The following is a 17,908-nucleotide window of genomic DNA, read 5'->3' on the forward strand; positions in this document are numbered from 1 at the left end:
CCTTGGTCCGCCCGTTGGTCGACGTTGTAAACTCAAGTTTATTTTCCTTCTTCTAGAAGCGGAGCTTTACTACCGATTGATCATTACTTCAGACGGTTATATAAACTGACAGGTGGTACCTACAGGTAGGCCAACACATTCTTCCTGAGGTTAAGCTTAGTGGTACGAGGTGCACCATGATGCATGAACAACTCGTTTTACTCTGTTTTACTATGCAACAAAATTGTTTAATTGCAAGTTGCACTGTTTCCTCGAAATTCTTCTTTATAGTGAAAGGGAAATCCATTGTTTTCTTCCTAGTCCTCGGTACGAAATGAGACATTTTGTAGCACGGAACATGCAAATATTTATTATTTTTGAAATTAGTCTGTTCTGTACCCTTTTAAGATAGCTGTTGGTAGCAAGGCTACGGAAGATGCTCTTGCTCTTTGTCGTTCCCTTCTGTTGTGCCACAGTTGCTCCCTCTTGGCCTTAGCTCTCTTTACACCTGTCCGGATGACACGACGCCAGTTGCTGCAATCAGCTGCAGCTGCTTCCCATAATGTGCAGTTACAGAAAATATCCATTTATCCATGGAAGGTTTTTTGTTTTGCTGCCCCCCCCCCCCCCCCCCCTACCTCTCGCCCTAGGAAATTCCACATTAGCTTCATAGTTTGTTTCTAAAATTGTGACTTTTAAGACCCGCCCTTCCCCTAGCACTTTCCAACGACCTTTCATGGGGTGGGTATGGATTTTTCTCTGGAAATGCACAATGCAATAAATACCTCTACATTCTGATAACAAAAACTAGTAAATGGATAAGGGGGTTAGTTTCTAAAGAATTACTGTGAGTAGAAACGAATGTTTGCCAAATTACCTTATCAACTGATTCAATAAAACCAAGCAAAAAGTGGTACAGTCGAACCTCTTCATTGCGGACACCGAGGGGACAGGGATAAGTGTCTACATTATAGAGGCGTCCGTTTTAGAGAGGTAGGCTTTATATGGATTTTGGTCTCTCAGGGACCAAGTGAACTGTCCGTAATAGAGAGGTGTCCGTATTATAGAGGTGTCCATAAGGAGAAGTTCCACTGTATCTGTGTCGTGTTATCCTACCAGGAGCTTGGGCTGCCTGTGATTTACTTTTTTTTTTTTTCAGATGTGGACCTGATGGTTGGTCACTGTATACATTTAACAACTTAATCACCAGAGATCTTATCTGTTTTCCTTTCAGAAATTTAAGTATACTGATTCTAAAATGCCCACTGCTTCTGTTAAGACATCAATTGGCTGTTTGGATTTTGGAAGGCAATGCAACTTCGACGAGGTAAGTGATTTTGGAAGTTTTTGGCATGCATAACTCCTTCTGTGACCATATAAATAAAAATAAAAAAAATACAGGACACCCACACCAAATCTTTGTATGTTACTATTTGAATTTGACACAAGAGTCAAAAATAATTATTGTTTGTGAAAATGTCTTGTAGTTTTTAGATTGATTACAGTACTCTGGTCACTCTGAAACAACACGAGCTCCCTTAACGTAACCATCTTAACATCAACAGCTCTCCGAATCTATCCTCAATAAGACATGTTGAGAATCTCTTGCCAGGAGGTCATCTCTCTCAGTAATCTTGCCTTTTCACTTACATCTGGAAATGGTTGGTGGACAGATTTGTGCCATCTCTAAATTAATGTCAAGTATTTTGGAATGGGCTTTGTTAGTGATTATTGTATTATTATTGCAGACCAAAGAATTTATAAAATTGTGTATTGACAATGGTGTGTACGATTTTGACACAGCTTATATGTAAGTATAGAAGTGTTTTTTTGCTCTTCTTATCATGTAATACAAATTTACATAAAGCTACTGGACACATGGTGGTTATCGTAATGATTTCCAGGATTCAAATGGTTGAAAGAGACTTCAAAGTCCTGGATTTTATTTCATGGAGGCAATATTCACGACATGGTTTTTTGCTTATAAATAATTTATATATTTAATTTAAAGGTATTCTGGAGGGAAGAGTGAGGAATTCATGGGAAACGTTGAATACCTTCATGATCCCAAGGTATTTTGACACCTCAAGTAAATTTAACTTCACTGCACTTTCTAGATGTCACTTATTTCATACAGTCAACTGAACTGTGAAAATTATGAACAAAAATTTTGTAACAGGCATTGAACAGTTTAGATCACAAAATCATTTTGCAGCACACCAATTTTGATTTTTTTTTTTGTCAGATGTCAGTTATTTTAATTATACAACTTTCAATGTGAGAATTATGAAAAAAAATTGGTAACAGGCATGAAACAGAGTGATCACAAAATTGTTTTATTGCAGCACACCAATTTTGATTTCTTGTTCTTGTTTCAATCCAGATGTTTATTGCTACGAAGGCCAATCCTTGGAGTGAGAAAGGTAATTATCAATCTCTAAATATCTACATTTTTGTACGATTTTTGCACACACATTTGATTAACCAGTACTTACAAAATAATTTATTTAAAAAAAATAATTAAAAATAATTTTTTTTTACATATTTGTATATTCAGTAGTTGTATCCAATAATTATTGAATTGTATAATTATTATTAAGTAGTTGCAGCTAATAATAATTATTATTGGACTGTATATTGAGTATTTGTATCCAATAGTTTATTGGACTGTGTATCAAGTAGTTGTATCCAATTATTATTGGATTGTATATTAAGTACGGTAGTTGTATCCAATAGTTATAATTACGATTGTGTATCAAGTTATTAAGTTGTATCCAATAATTATTGGATTGTATATCAAGTTAAGTTGTATCCAATGATTATTGGATTGTATATTGTGTATCCAAAATTTGTCATAATGAGCATAATTTATTTTGTGTTAAATTCATTGTTTTCCAAAGGTCTGAAGTATGATAGGGTACTGGAACAATTGAATGCATCTCTTGAAAGATTGAAGAAAGACTGTGTTGATTTATTTTACCTCCATGCTCCGGATCACAACACGCCCATTGAGGAAACCCTGGAGGCTGTCAATCATCTCTATAAAGGTGAATATGCAACTACTACTACTACTACTACTACTACCACTACCACTACCACTACCACTACCACTACCACTACCACTACCACTACCACTACCACTACCACTACCACTACCACTACCACTACTACTACAGTCGCTTAAGTAGCAGACAGAATCCTCTTCAATCAAGCTTTATAGTTCGGCCATTCATCCTTATTTTTCATGTCTTAAGCCTTCACAGTTTTAAATGTTTATGCTTCATTTATGCCAATATTTAATTATTGAACCTTTTCTAAACAAAAGCACAAGTGCAAATAAACCTTGATTGTACATGACTGTATTTACAAGATAATATCCCATTTATAGCTTTAATTTACCTCCTTTTTTTAGAGGGAAAGTTTAAATATTTTGGACTCTCCAATTATGCCTCTTGGGAAGTGGTAAGTGTGCACATGGCTGCAGATTCTAAATAAGAGCCACTTTAATCTTCTTCTCCTCTGCTAGATTCCTACATGGAATTCTTACATAATTTTTGAATATAAATAGGATTGGACCTAAATTATTTTTGTCTTTTAGGCAGAAATCTATTACCTGTGCAAGATGAATAACTATCCATTACCGACTTTCTACCAAGGTGTTTATAATCCTGTTACGAGGTCAGAACGAATGTTAATTAAACGTCAAATTTTTGAATATCTTTTTTAGGCAGAAATATATTACCTCTGCAAGATGAATAACTAGCCATTGCCAACTTTCTAGTATCTACCAAGGCATGTTTAATCCTATTACAAGGTTAGAATAAATGTCAAGTGTAACCCTGATTTAATTTATTTAATTTAATTAATTTAATTAACACTATGTGGGTCATTTAAGTGTAAGGTAATTTAAAAGTGGTTCAAGATGATGTTTTGAGCTTTAGCCCTTTATCTGGTGAAGATGTTAGGTATTCGCTCTGATGCAGGGCTACACACTCTAAACGTCAGTTCATGAATCTCTTTATGGTGGTCAAATTACCTTTACTTCTGTTTATAAAACCAAATATTCTTACTACTAATAACAATATACTAACCCTTAATATCTTCTAGTATTTATTGTGCATATTCTTTTTTTGTTTACTTTTTCCTCCAGAGACATAGAAGTAGAATTGTTTCCTTGCCTGAGAAGATTTGGAATTGCTTTCTATGCGTACAATCCAGTGAGTACTCCCAGGAAAAACAAGTGAATTGATACGTGTGTCACATCAGATTACCACATTGCGAAAGTAAAAGAAGGGTCACCATGGTACAATGAAGTTGTGTGCGATTTTGAGGGGGGCTGTAACTCAGGTAGCATTTGTGTTAGGAGCTACTACCCAGCCAGGGACTTGGATTAGACGGATCTAACTGATAAATATTCTGAATAATATTTTATAGCAAACATTGTTTTTTGAATTAATTAACCTTACCAGTCTTCAAGCATTTCCTCTGGGATAGCAAGCAATTCTTTGAGTCAGTTTAAGCAATTTAGCGGAGTGGGGGCGGGGGTATGTTAACAGAAACAATAGATTACAAATTAATTTTCAAAAATGTAGTAAAATGTGCTTGAGGTGTGGCTCAGTTCCTGTATTGGTTCCACATATGAGTGCTCTACATCACTAACTCACCTTCGTTTTCTCTTTTAGCTTGCAGGTGGGCTGTTGACAGGGAAACATCGCTATGAAGACAGAGAAAATAACAAAATTCAGTATGGCCGTTATGAGGGAACTGGGCCATGGACAGATACGTAAGTAAGCCATGAGTACATCAAGGGATTTTATGTTCCCTGCAAAAACCCCAGGTTTATATACCGGCTTCTACAACAGCACCAGTAGTCCAGTCCTGACCCCTCTGCTCTCTGTCATGCAACCCACACCAAGTTGCGTGACAGAGAGCGGAGGGTCAGGACTGGAGTACAGCATCAGGGATTGTGGTCGCTGCATTAAGTGATTGAAGTTGTCAATACCAGTATTCAGCATTCTAGATGGCATCTCTCAGTAATCAATGGCAACCATGTAGTGGTTATAGACAGGAAAAAATTTATCAAAGGATTCAAATATACGCTTCCAAGTGTAGAGACCACTCCCAGGCTCACTCAGTTCGGGATCTAGTGTGATCTAATACCATTGGATTGAGGAAATGATGTGTACTCTATTTTTCCCAGTTACAAAAAACGTTACTGGAAGAAGCCATATTTTGATGCCATTGACAAACTCAGAGAAACATTGGATCGTATTTATGGTGAAGGAAAAGTGAGTTTAGTTGATGCCACCCTTCGATGGATGTACAACCACTCCAGGATGGATGGTGCATATGGAGGTATTTTTTGCTACATTATCACATGTGATCTGTGCTTCTTCTTCCTCTTATATACCAAGTCTTTAGTGAGGTGAATTACCCTCTGATGAACTAGTATCCTAAAATGTTTACTTCACAAAAAAGTGTAAATTAAATTATGGAATTTGTTGAGGTATTCAGAAAGAGCATGATGAAAAAATTACTTACTTGCCAAAAATCAGCATCTTGCAAAAATTATCGCAATTTGAGGATGAGATGTTGGCACTGTTTTCCTCCAATGACTCCACAGAAATGCTCAGTCTAAAAATTGTAATTTTGAGTTTGTTCATAACATGAACAAACTCAAAATTAGAAGGATTTGTGTAGACTTATTGGAGCATAGCAGTGTCAATATCTTCCCCCAGATTGCAATAAGATGCTGATTCTGGCAAGTAGGCATTCTTCGTCATGCTCTTTCAGAATATTATAATAAATCTTATGATTTCAATAAAATATTCAAATATTTGTGATGCCACACATTTGGACTCTATTCAGGTCCTAGTGAGTAGTAAATTGTTTACGAAGTGGCTTAATAATGCTTTAATGATAACTGTTTAACATAGCACAGACTAGAGGTTACAATAGGATGCCAAAGCCAGAGGCTTATATGGCACAGGAGGTGACAAGCGAAGAAAACAAACTGATGTTACAAGATGTGTTGCTAAGTTACAATATTCCAAAGATAAATGCCATTACAAAGATACTGTAGTACATAACAAAACGAAGCTTACTTTAAACCCTAAATGAGGTAGAAATTGAATCAGGTGACACTAACTTCCCATTGGCTGAGTGAAACTTGGTAAATTACACACAATTCAACAAGTGTGATAGCAGTAGACATTGTAGCCTGCGTGGCAGGCACTAGACATGGTAAGGGAGAAGGAGGAACGGGTGCACACCAGGTGCGACGGAAGCAAGGAAGAGTGGAAAGGAAGCGCCTGTGGCAAGCCTATTGAAACTTTTCCCTCTCCCTCACTCCCCTACGCGATTGCGGGGTTCTCCTTCTCCCTTCCCATTTCTAGCCCCTGTCACGTAGGCTATAGACAGTGACATCATTTTTACATTTTCAGATGCTGTTATTCTTGGAGCTGCTTCCATCAAGCACTTGGAGGAGAACCTTAAGAGTGCAAAAAATGGTCCCTTACATGAAGGTGAGACATACAAGGATATTCTGAAAAAATTGTGTTGCATTAAGAGACTTTGTGACAATTTGAAATTTCTGTGACTTGCTTTCTTGCTTGGCTATACCCAGTGGTAGTCTATTCACTTGACCAAGCCACAATGTCTACATAACCTTGAGTAAACTGCAGCCATCCAATCCAAGTTGACATTTCAGATTAGTAAAATAAAATATAAAACGCACATGATCTTTAGCCATCCGATGCTGTCTTGTGGGGATTCATTGTTCTCTTTGTTCTTGCACCATTCTTTCAGTCATTGAGTAATGCCTTGTGTTCTTCACCATTTTGTTTTCTGTGGCAAGAAATTTTGCTACACGTCAGTCCCCGGTTGTCTGAAAGCCAATTAACGCTAATCGACGATTCAAGGTTAACCGAGGTTTTCATCTCGCTCGTTAAGAATGTTTTTAAGGCTAACTTTAAGCTAACGATGAAGAAAAGTTTAAGGTAAAACTGAGGGACAAAAATCTTTCGGAATTTGCATGGGTTAGTAAATAAACTTGAATCAAAGTTCACGTTAACCGAGGATTACCTTAATCGGGCTTTGAACAACTGGGCTCAGGTTTATAATGAGTACAAGTGGACTGTGTCAAAACCTAAAAAGATGCTGGGTGGGGAGGGGGAGTTAATGCTACAACTGACTAGCATCCCAGCCAGGGAGGTGTACTAGTATTGTTATGGGGAACCAGAAGTTCAGCGATGGGCGTATTGGTTCATGAAGACTTCTCCTGACCCAATTCTCTCCTTTCTACAGATGTTGTCAAAGTGTTTGAAGACGCTTGGGTTGATACAAAAGCTCTCTGTCCTGTATACTACCGCTAATTTGGCAACTGAAAGCTCATTGTATTGCTGTCAAGCTATGCTGCTTGATGCTTGAGAGTTTTCTGTGGGGAAAGGAACAATGGAAAACTGGTGCACCAAGAAGGAATTTGTTTTTGGTTAATATACCAAGGACTTGCAAATTTCTGTCAAGATTTTGCGAACAGTTTTTAAGCTTCATAGTGGATCCTGTAAACAGGTCTTGTTGTGCTGATGTGCGACTGTAGCAATAAAAAATATGACAGGTAACTTGTGTGGTGAATAAGTAAAGTTAGGGAATAAACTTAACTTAACAACGAGATTTTGTACTTACTCCGATTTCTGATTGGTTCAAGAAACGTGAAAAATACTAAAACCAGTTATGGAAGAAAAACATTCTTCTCGAGTAATCATGCAGGTTCTGGTTTGGAAGGCAAAACAGGAATTTTTCCTTTGAACGATTTGGCCTCGTTTTTTACGGGTTAAAATAAGCTATAACGCATTCGGAACTGAACCTTAGTATCCTCATTAACGCCTTGAGTTCCTCACTTATTGATAGCCACACTGGCTTTCCGCGTGGTACTCGGGTAATATTACCCCCATTTGTCTTGTAACTCAGTTGTAATTTGGCTTTTGCCATTTCTCCCGTATCCTCAACTCGTTCTTGCTTTTCAAACACTCTTGTGGCTCCAGTTGCCGTAAATGTCACGCTGTAAGAGCTCTCCATTTTTCTGCCTTCGTCAAGGTGTAAATAAGCTTTCTTTGTTCCTCTGAAGGGCGTGGCTGTCCACCCGGTGTTCCGGTTTGGCGTAAAGCTACTTTGAGCACTTAATAAGTGTGCAATACGTAATTTTCAGGATCGGCCTGTGGAAATTTTAACGCCGACGGTTTGACTGAAGGGGCACTGAATCTAAAAGATTTGTCCGCATTTAGGACAGGTCTATAGGATAGACCTGCCTTCGGATCAGGATCATCGGTTTTCTGATAACAAGGGATTACTGATCGGGCTCTGTTCTATTTGTGTGATCAGGGATTACTTTTTTTTTGCTTGTGTTTCACAAGCAGCCTTTTAGGGGTTAGGGATTCTTACGTTTGGGAGTTAGTAATTCTTACGTTTAGGGGTTAGTTTTTTTACGTTTGGGGGTTAGGAATTCTTACGTTTGCGGGTTCGCGATTCTTACGTTTGGGGGTTAGTTTTCTTACGTTTAGGGGTTAGTTTTCTTACCTTTGGGGGTTAGGGATTCTTACGTTTCCGGGTTCGCGATTCTTACGTTTGGGGGTTAGTCCTCTTACGTTTAGGGGTTAGTTTTCTTACGTTTAGGGGTTAGTAACTCTTACGTTTGGGGGTTAGTTTTCTTAGGTTTGGGGGTAAGTAATTCTTACGTTTGCGGGTTCGCGATTCTTACGTTTGGGGGTTAGTTTTCTTAGGTTTGGGGGTAAGTAATTCTTACGTTTGCGGGTTCGCGATTCTTACGTTTGGGGGTTAGTTTTCTTACGTTTAGGGGTTAGTAATTCTTACGTTTGGGGGTTAGTTTTCTTACGTTTGGGGGTTATAGATTCTTACGTTTGCGGGTTCACGATTCTTACGTTTGGGGGTTAGTTTTCTTACGTTTAGGGGTTAGTAACTCTTACGTTTGGGGGTTAGTTTCCTTACGTTTGGGGGTTAGGGATTCTTACGTTTAGGGGTTAGTTTTCTTAGGTTTGGGGGTTAGTAATTCTTACGTTTGGGGGTTAGTTTTCTTACATTTGGGAGTAAGTAATTCTTACGTTTGGGGGTTCGCGATTCTTACGTTTGGGGGTAAGTTTTCTTACGTTTAGGGGTTAGTAATTCTTACGTTTGGGGGTTAGTTTTCTTAAGTTTGGGCGTAAGGGATTCTTACGTTTGGGGGTTAGTTTTCTTACGTTTGGGATTAGTAATTCCTACGTTTGGGGGTTAGCTATGTTACGTTTAGGAGTTAGGGATTCTTACCTTTGGGGGGTAGTTTTCTTACGTTTAAGGGTTAGAAATTTCTTACGTTTTCGGGTTAGTTTTCTTACGTTTAAGGGTTAGTAATTTCTTACATTTGGGGGTTAGTTTTCTTACGTTTGGGGGTTAGTAATTTATTACGTGTGGGGGTTATTGGGGGTTAGTAATTTCTTACGTTTGGGGGTTACTTTTCTTACCTTTCGGGTTTAGTAATTCTTACATTTGGGGATTAGTTTTCTTACGTTTAGGCGTTAGTTTTCTTACGTTTGGGGGTTAGTGATTCTTACGCTTGGGGGTTAGTTTTCTTAAGTTTGGAGGAAAGTAATTGTTACGTTTGGGGGTTAGTTTTCTTACGTTTGTGGGTTTGCGATTCTTACGTTTGTAGGTTACTTTTCCTACGTTTAGGGGTTAGTAATTCTTACGTTTGGGGGTTACTTTTCTTACGTTTGGGGGTTAGTAATTCTTACGTTTGGGGGTTAGTTTTCTTACGTTTGTCAGTTAGCGATTCTTACGTTTCGGGGTTAGTTTTCTTACGTTTGGGGGTTGGTAATTCTTACGTTTGGGGGTTAGTTTTCTAACATTTGGAGGTTAAGGATTCTTACGTTTGGGGGTTAGTTTTCTTACGTTTAGGGGTTAGTAATTCTTACGTTTGGGGGTTAGTTTTCTTACGTTTAGGGGTTAGTAACTCTTACGTTTAGGCGTTAGTTTTCTTACGTTTGGGGGCTAGTGATTCTTACGTTTGTGGGTTAGTTTTCTTACGTTTGGGGGTTAGTAATTCTTACGTTTGGGGGTTAGTTTTCTTACGTTTGGGGGTTAGTAATTCTTACGTTTGGGGGTTAGTTTTCTTACGTTTGGGGGTTAGTTTACTTACGTTTGGGGGTTAGTGATTCTTACGTTTGTGGGTTAGTTTTCTTACGTTTGGGGGTTAGTAATTCTTACGTTTGGGGGTTAGTTTTCTTACGTTTGGGGGTTAGTAATTCTTACGTTTAGGCGTTAGTTTTCTTACGTTTGGGGGTTAGGGATTCTTACGTTTGGGGGTTAGTAATTCTTACTTTTAAGAGGTTAGTTTTCTTACGTTTGGAAGTTAGTAATTCTTACGTTTGGGGGTTACTTTTCTTACGTTTGGGGGTTAATGATTCTTACATTTCAGGGTTAGTTTTCATACGTTTAGAGATTAATTTTCTTACGTTTGGGGGTTACAATTTCTTACGTTTAGGGGTAAGTAATTCTTACGTTTGGGGGTTAGTAATTCTTACGTTTAGGGGTTAGTAACTCTTACGTTTAGGCGTTAGTTTTCTTACGTTTGGGGGCTAGTGATTCTTACGTTTGTGGGTTAGATTTCTTACGTTTAGGGGTTAGTAACTCTTGCGTTAGGGGGTTAGTTTTCTTACGTTTGGGGGCTAGTGATTCTTACGTTTGGGGGTTAGTTTTCTTACCTTTGGGGGTTAGTAATTCCTACGTTTAGGCGTTAGTTTTCTAACGTTTGGGGGTTAGGGATTCTTACGTTCGGGGGTTAGTAATTCTTACTTTTAAGAGATTAGTTTTCTTACGTTTGGAAGTTAGTAATTCTTACGTTTGGGGGTTAGTTTTCTTACGTTTGGGGGTGAGGGATTCTTACGTTTCGAGGTTAGTTTTCTTACGTTTGGGGGGTTAGTGATTCTTACGTTTGGGGGCTAGTGATTCTTACGTTTGTGGGTTAGATTTCTTACGTTTAGGGGTTAGTAACTCTTGCGTTAGGGGGTTAGTTTTCTTACGTTTGGGGGCTAGTGATTCTTACGTTTGGGGGTTAGTTTTCTTACCTTTGGGGGTTAGTAATTCTTACGTTTAGGCGTTAGTTTTCTAACGTTTGGGGGTTAGGGATTCTTACGTTCGGGGGTTAGTAATTCTTACTTTTAAGAGATTAGTTTTCTTACGTTTGGAAGTTAGTAATTCTTACGTTTGGGGGTTAGTTTTCTTACGTTTGGGGGTGAGGGATTCTTACGTTTCGAGGTTAGTTTTCTTACGTTTGGGGGGTTAGTGATTCTTACGTTTGGGGGTTAGTTTTCTCACGTTTGGGGGTTAGTAGTTCTTACGTTTGGGAGTTAGTTTTCTAACGTTTGGGGGTTAATGATTCTTAAATTTCAGGGTTAGTTTTCATACGTTTAGAGATTAATTTTCTTACGTTTGGGGGTTAGAATTTCTTACGTTTGGGAATTAGTTTTCTTACGTTTAGGCGTTAGGGATTCTTACGTTTGGGGGTTGCTTTTCTTACGTTTGGGGATTAGTTTTCTTAAGTTTGGGCGTAACGGATTCTTACGTTTGGGAGTTAGTAATTCTTACGTTTAGGGGTTAGTTTTTTTACTTTTGGGGGTTAGTGATTCTTACGTTTTGGGGTTAGTTTTCTTACGTTTGTGGGTTAGTAATTCTTATGTTTGCGGGTTCGCGATTCTTACGTTTGGGGGTTAGTTTTCTTACGTTTAGGGGTTAGTAACTCTTACGTTTGGGGGTTAGGGATTCTTACGTTTGGGGGTTAGTTTTCTTAGGTTTGGGGGTTAGTAATTCTTACGTTTGAGGGTTAGTTTTCTTACATTTGGGGGTAAGTAATTCTTACGTTTGGGGGTTCGCGATTCTTACGTTTGGGGGTTAGTTTTCTTACGTTTGGGGATTAGTAATTCCTACGTTTGGCGGTTAGCTTTGTTACGTTTAGGAGTTAAGGATTCTTACCTTTGGGGGGTAGTTTTCTTACGTTTAAGGGTTAGAAATTTCTTACGTTTTCGGGTTAGTTTTCTTACGTTTGAGGGTTAGTAATTTCTTACATTTGGGGGTTAGTTTTCTTACGTTTGGGGGTTAGTAATTTCTCACGTGTGGGGGTTATTGGGGGTTAGTTATTTCTTACATTTAGGGGTTACTTTTCTTACCTTTTGGGTTTAGTAATTCTTACATTTGGGGATTAGTTTTCTTACGTTTGGGGGTTAATTGTCTTACGTTTGGGGGTTAGAATTTCTTACGTTTGGGAGTTAGTTTTCTTACGTTTAAGGGTTAGGGATTCTAACGTTTGGCGGTTAAGGATTTTTACGTTTGGGGGTTAGTTTTCTTACGTTTGCGGGCTAGTAATTCTTACGTTTGGAGGTTAGTTTTCTTACGTTGACAGTTAGGGACTCTTACGTTTGGGGATTAGTAATTCTTACGTTTGGGGGCTAGTAATTCTTACTTTAAAAGGTTAGTTTTCTTACGTTTCCGGGTTAGGGATTCTTACGTTTGGAGGTTACTTTTCTTACGTTTGGGGCTTCGCGATTCTTACGTTTGGGGATTAGTAATTCTTACGTTTGGGGGTTAGTAATTCTTACGTTTAAAGGTTAGTTTTCTTACGTTTGGGGATTAGAAATTCTTACGTTTGGGGGCTAGTAATTCTTACTTTAAAAGGTTAGTTTTCTTACGTTTGGGGGTTAGGGATTCTTACGTTTAGAGGTTACTTTTCTTACGTTTGGGGCTTCGCGATTTTTACGTTTGGGGATTAGTAATTCTTACATTTGGGGGTTAGTAATTCTTACTTTAAAAGGTTAGTTTTCTTACGTTTGGGGGTTAGGGATTCTTACGTTTGGGGGTTCGCGTTTCTTACGTTTGGGGGTTAGTTTTCATACGTTTGAGGGTAAGTTATTCATACGTTTAAGGGTTAGTTTTCTTACGTGTGGGGGTTACGGATTCTTACGTTTGGGGGTTAGTTTTCTTACGTTTAAGGGGTTAGTAATTCGTACTTTTAAGGGTTAGTTTTCTTACGTTTGGGGGTTAGTAATTCTTACCTTTGGGTGTTAGTTTTCTTACGTTTGTGAGTTAGGGATTCTTACGTTTCGGGGTTAGTTTTCTTAAGTTTGGGGGTTGGTAATTCTTACGTTTGGGGGTTAGTTTTCTAAGATTTGAAGCTTAAGGATTCTTACGTCTTACGGGGGTTAGTTTTCTTACGTTTGTGGGTTTGCGATTCTTAAGTTTGTGGGTTAGTTTTTGTTTAGGGGTTAGTAATTCTTACGTTTGGGGGTTAGTTTTGTTACGTTTGGGGGTTAGTAATTTTTACGTTTGGGGGTTGGTTTTCTTACGTTTGTGAGTTAGCGATTCTTACGTTTCGGAGTTAGTTTTCTTACGTTTGGGGGCTAGTGATTCTTACGTTTGGGGGTTAGTTTTCTTACCTTTGGAGGTAAGTAATTCTTACATTTGTGGGTTAGTTTTCTTACGTTTGGGGGTTAGTAATTCTTACGTTTGGGGGTTAGTAATTCTTACGTTTGGTGGTTAGTTTTCTTACGTTTGGGGGTTAGTAATTCTTACGTTTAGGCGTTAGTTTTCTTACGTTTGGGGGTTAGGGATTCTTACGTTTGGGGGTTAGTAATTCTTACTTTTAAGAGGTTAGTTTTCTTACGTTTGGAAGTAAGTAATTCTTAAGTTTGGGGGTTAGTTTTCTTACGTTTGGGGGTGAGGAATTCTTACGTTTGGGGCCTAGTGATTCTTACGTTTGTGGGTTAGTTTTCTTACTTTTGGGGGTTAGTAATTCTTACGTTTGGGGGTTAGTAATTCTTACGTTTGGGGGTTAGTTTTCTTACGTTTGGGGGCTAGTGATTCTTACGTTTGGGGGTTAGTTTTCTTACCTTTGGAGGTAAGTAATTCTTACGTTTGTGGGTTAGTTTTCTTACGTTTGGGGTTAGTAATTCTTACGTTTGGGGGTTAGTTTTCTTACGTTTGGGGGTTAGTAATTCTTACGTTTGGGGGTTAGTATTTCTATACTTGGGGGTTAGTTTTCTTACGTTTGGGGGTTAGTAATTCTTACTTTTAAGAGGTTAGTTTTCTTACGTTTGGAAGTTAGTAATTCTTACGTTTGGGGGTTAGTTTTCTTACGTTTGGGGGTGAGGGATTCTTACGTTTCCGGGTTAGTTTTCTTACGTTTGGGGGTTAGTGATTCTTACGTTTGGGGGTAAGGTTTCTCACGTTTGGGGGTTAGTAGTTCTTTCGTTTGGGAGTTAGTTTTTTAACGTTTGGGGGTTAATGATTCTTAAATTTCAGGGTTAGTTTTCATACGTTTAGAGATTAATTTTCTTACGTTTGGGGGTTAGGGATTGTTACGTTTGGGGGTTAGTAATTCTTACTTTTAAGAGGTTAGTTTTCTTACGTTTGGAAGTTAGTAATTCTTACGTTTGGGGGTTAGTTTTCTTACGTTTGGGGGTGAGGGGTTTTACGTTTCGGGGTTAGTTTTCTTACGTTTGGGGGTTAGTGATTCTTACGTTTGGGGGTTAGTTTTCTCATGTTTGGGGGTTAGTAGTTCTTACGTTTGGGAGTTAGTTTTCTAACGTTTGGCGGTTAATGATTTTTACGTTTGGGGGTTAGTTTTCTTACGTTTGCGGGCTAGTAATTCTTACGTTTGGAGGTTAGTTTTCTTACGTTGCCAGTTAGGGACTCTTACGTTTGGGGGTTAGTATTTTTACATTTGGGGCTTAGTAATTCTTACGTTTAAAGGTTAGTTTTCTTACGTTTGGGGATTAGTAATTCTTACGTTTGGGAGCTAGTAATTCTTACTTTAAAAGGTTAGTTTTCTTACGTTTGGGGGTTAGGGATTTTTACGTTTGGAGGTTACTTGTCTTACGTGTGGGGGTTACGGATTCTTACGTTTGGGGGTTAGTTTTCTTACATTTAGGGGTTACTAACTCTTACGTTTCGTCGTTAGTTTTCTTACGTTTGGGGGTTAGTTTTCTTACGTTTCGAGGTAAGTAATTCTTACGTTTGTGGGTTAGTTTTCTTACGTTTAGGGGTTAGTAATTCTTACGTTTGGGGGTTAGTTTTGTTTTGTTTAGGGGTTAGTAACTCTTACGTTAAGCGTTAGTTTTCTTCCGTTTGGGGGCTAGTGATTCTTACGTTTGGGGGTTAGTTGTCTTACGTTTAAGGGTTAGTAATTGTTACGTTTGGGGGTTAGTTTTCTTACGTTTGGGGGTTAGTAATTCTTACGTTTGGGGGTTAGTAATTCTTACGTTTGGGGGTTAGTTTTCTTACGTTTGGGGGTTAGTTATTCGTACGTTTGGGCGTTAGTTTTCTTACCTTTGGGGGTTAGGGATTCTTACGTTTGGGGGTTAGTAATTCTTACTTTTAAGAGGTTAGTTTTCTTACGTTTGGAAGTTAGTAATTCTTACGTTTGGGGGTTAGTTTTCTTACGTTTGGGGGTTAGTGATTCTTACGTTTGGGGGTTAGTTTTCTTACGTTTAGGGGTTAGTAATTCTTACGTTTGGGGGTTAGTTTTCTTACGTTTGGGGGTTAGTAATTCTTACGTTTGGGGGTTAGTTTTCTTACGTTTGGGGGTTAGTAATTCTTACGTTTGGGGGTTAGTTTTCTAACATTTGGAGGTTAAGGATTCTTACGTTTGGGGGTTAGTTTTCTTACGTTTAGGGGTTGGTAATTCTTACGTTTGGGGGTTAGTTTTCTTACGTTTAGGGGTTAGTAACTCTTACGTTTAGGCGTTAGTTTTCTTACGTTTGGGGGCTAGTGATTCTTACGTTTGTGGGTTAGTTTTCTTACGTTTAGGGGTTAGTAATTCTTACGTTTGGGGGTTAGTTTTCTTACGTTTGGGGGTTAGTAATTCTTACGTTTGGGGGTAAGTAATTCTTACGTTTGGGGGTTAGTTTTCTTACGTTTTGGGGTTAGTAATTCTTACGTTTAGGCGTTAGTTTTCTTACGTTTGGGGGTTAGGGATTCTTACGTTTGGGGGTTAGTAATTCTTACTTTTAAGAGGTTAGTTTTCTTACGTTTGGAAGTTAGTAATTCTTACGTTTGGGTGTTAGTTTTCTTACGTTTGGGGGTTAATGAATCTTACATTTCAGGGTTAGTTTTCATACGTTTAGAGATTAATTTTCTTACGTTTGGGGGTTAGAATTTCTTACGTTTAGGGGTTAGTAATTCTTACGTTTGGGGGTTAGTTTTCTTACGTTTAGGGGTTAGTAACTCTTACGTTTGGGGGTTAGTTTTCTTACGTTTGGGGGCTAGTGATTCGTACCTTTGGGGGTTAGTTTTCTTACGTTTAGGGGTTAGTAACTCTTACGTTTGGGGGTGAGGGATTCTTACGTTTGGGGGTTAGTCTTCTTACATTTGGGGGTAAGGAAACCTTACGTTTGGGGGTTCGCGATTCTTACGTTTGGGGGTTAGTTTTCTTACGTTTAGGGGTTAGTGATTCTTAGGTTTGGGGGTTAGTTTTCCTAAGTTTGGGCGTAAGGGATTCTTACGTTTGGGGGTTAGTTTTGTTACGTTTGGGGATTAGTAATTCCTACGTTTGGCGGTTAGCTTTGTTACGTTTAGGAGTTAGGGATTCTTACCTTTGGGGGGTAGTTTTCTTACGTTTAAGGGTTAGAAATTTCTTACGTTTTCGGGTTAGTTTTCTTACGTTTGAGGGTTAGTAATTTCTTACATTTGGGGGTTAGTCTTCTTACGTTTGGGGGTTAGTAATTTCTAACGTGTGGGGGTTATTCGGGGTTAGTTATTTCTTACGTTTGGTGGTTACTTTTCTTACCTTTGGGGTTAAGTAATTCTTACATTTGGGGATTAGTTTTCTTACGTTTGGGGGTTAGAATTTCTTACGTTTGGGAGTTAGTTTTCTTACGTTTAAGGGTTAGGGATTCTAACGTCTGGCGGTTAAGGATTTTTACGTTTCGGGATTAGTTTTCTTACGTTTGCGGGCTAGTAATTCTCACGTTTGGAGGTTAGTTTTCTTACGTTGCCAGTTAGGGACTCTTACGTTTGGGGGTTAGTATTTTTACGTTTGGGGCTTAGTAATTCTTACGTTTAAAGGTTAGTTTTCTTACGTTTGGGGATTAGTAATTCTTACGTTTGGGGGCTAGTAATTCTTACTTTAAAAGGTTAGTTTTCTTACGTTTGGGGGTTAGGGATTCTTACGTTTGGAGGTTACTTTTCTTACGTTTGGGGGTTCGCGATTCTTACGTTTGGGGGTTAGTTTTCATACGTTTGAGGGTAAGTTATTCATTTGTTTAAGTGTTAGTTTTCTTACGTGTGGGGGTTACGGATTCTTACGTTTGGAGGTTAGTTTTCTTACGTTTAGGGGTTAGTAATTTTTACTTTTAAGGGTTAGTTTTCTTACGTTTGGGGGTTAGTAATTCTTACCTTTGGGTGTTACTTTTCTTACGTTTTTGAGTTAGGGCTTCTTACGTTTCGGGGTTAGTTTTCTTACGTTTGGGGGTTGGTAATTCTTACGTTTGGGGGTTAGTTTTCTAACATTTGGAGGTTAAGGATTCTTACGTTTGGGGGTTAATTTTCTTACGTTTGGGGGTTAGAATTTCTTACGTTTGGGAGTTAGTTTTCTTACGTTTAAGGGTTAGGGATTCTAACGTTTGGCGGTTAAGGAATTTTACGTTTGGGGGTTAGTTTTCTTACGTTTGCGGGCTAGTAATTCTTACGTTTGGAGGTTAGTTTTCTTACGTTGACAGTTAGGGACTCTTACGTTTGGGGGTTAATTTTTTTACGTTTGGGGGTTAGTAATTCTTACATTTAAAGGTTATTTTTCTTACGGTTGGGGATTAGTAATTCTTACGTTTGGGGGCTAGTAATTCTTACTTTAAAAGGTTAGTTTTCTTACGTTTGGGGGTTAGGGATTCTTACG

At 38.4% G+C, this 17,908-nt stretch overlaps 1 protein-coding gene across 3 annotated transcripts; it reads left to right on the plus strand.

Annotated features, from left to right (window-relative positions):
- Positions 1 to 2: 2 nt before the first annotated feature.
- Positions 3 to 7,648, plus strand: LOC146452834 (aflatoxin B1 aldehyde reductase member 2-like). 3 transcript variants are annotated; one of them, XM_085097387.1, is made up of 14 exons: positions 3 to 112; positions 1,214 to 1,306; positions 1,728 to 1,789; positions 1,991 to 2,051; positions 2,363 to 2,402; positions 2,880 to 3,026; positions 3,392 to 3,441; positions 3,578 to 3,635; positions 3,772 to 3,793; positions 4,130 to 4,196; positions 4,662 to 4,762; positions 5,180 to 5,334; positions 6,423 to 6,503; positions 7,285 to 7,648. In XM_085097387.1, exons 2-14 carry the CDS (start codon positions 1,238 to 1,240, stop codon positions 7,350 to 7,352), a joined length of 981 nt encoding a protein of 326 aa, XP_084953513.1. In that variant the 5' UTR covers positions 3 to 112; positions 1,214 to 1,237; the 3' UTR covers positions 7,353 to 7,648. The 3 variants fall into 3 exon arrangements, with proteins under 3 accessions (XP_084953513.1, XP_084953512.1, XP_084953511.1); XM_085097386.1 differs by lacking the exon at positions 3,772 to 3,793 and having other exon boundaries at positions 3 to 125; positions 3,578 to 3,657; XM_085097385.1 differs by lacking the exon at positions 3,772 to 3,793 and having other exon boundaries at positions 3,578 to 3,657.
- Positions 7,649 to 17,908: the final 10,260 nt, after the last annotated feature.

Source organism: Pavona decussata, unplaced genomic scaffold (assembly GCF_977016875.1).
Source record: "Pavona decussata unplaced genomic scaffold, jaPavDecu1.1 SCAFFOLD_366, whole genome shotgun sequence".
NCBI lineage: Eukaryota > Metazoa > Cnidaria > Anthozoa > Scleractinia > Agariciidae > Pavona > Pavona decussata.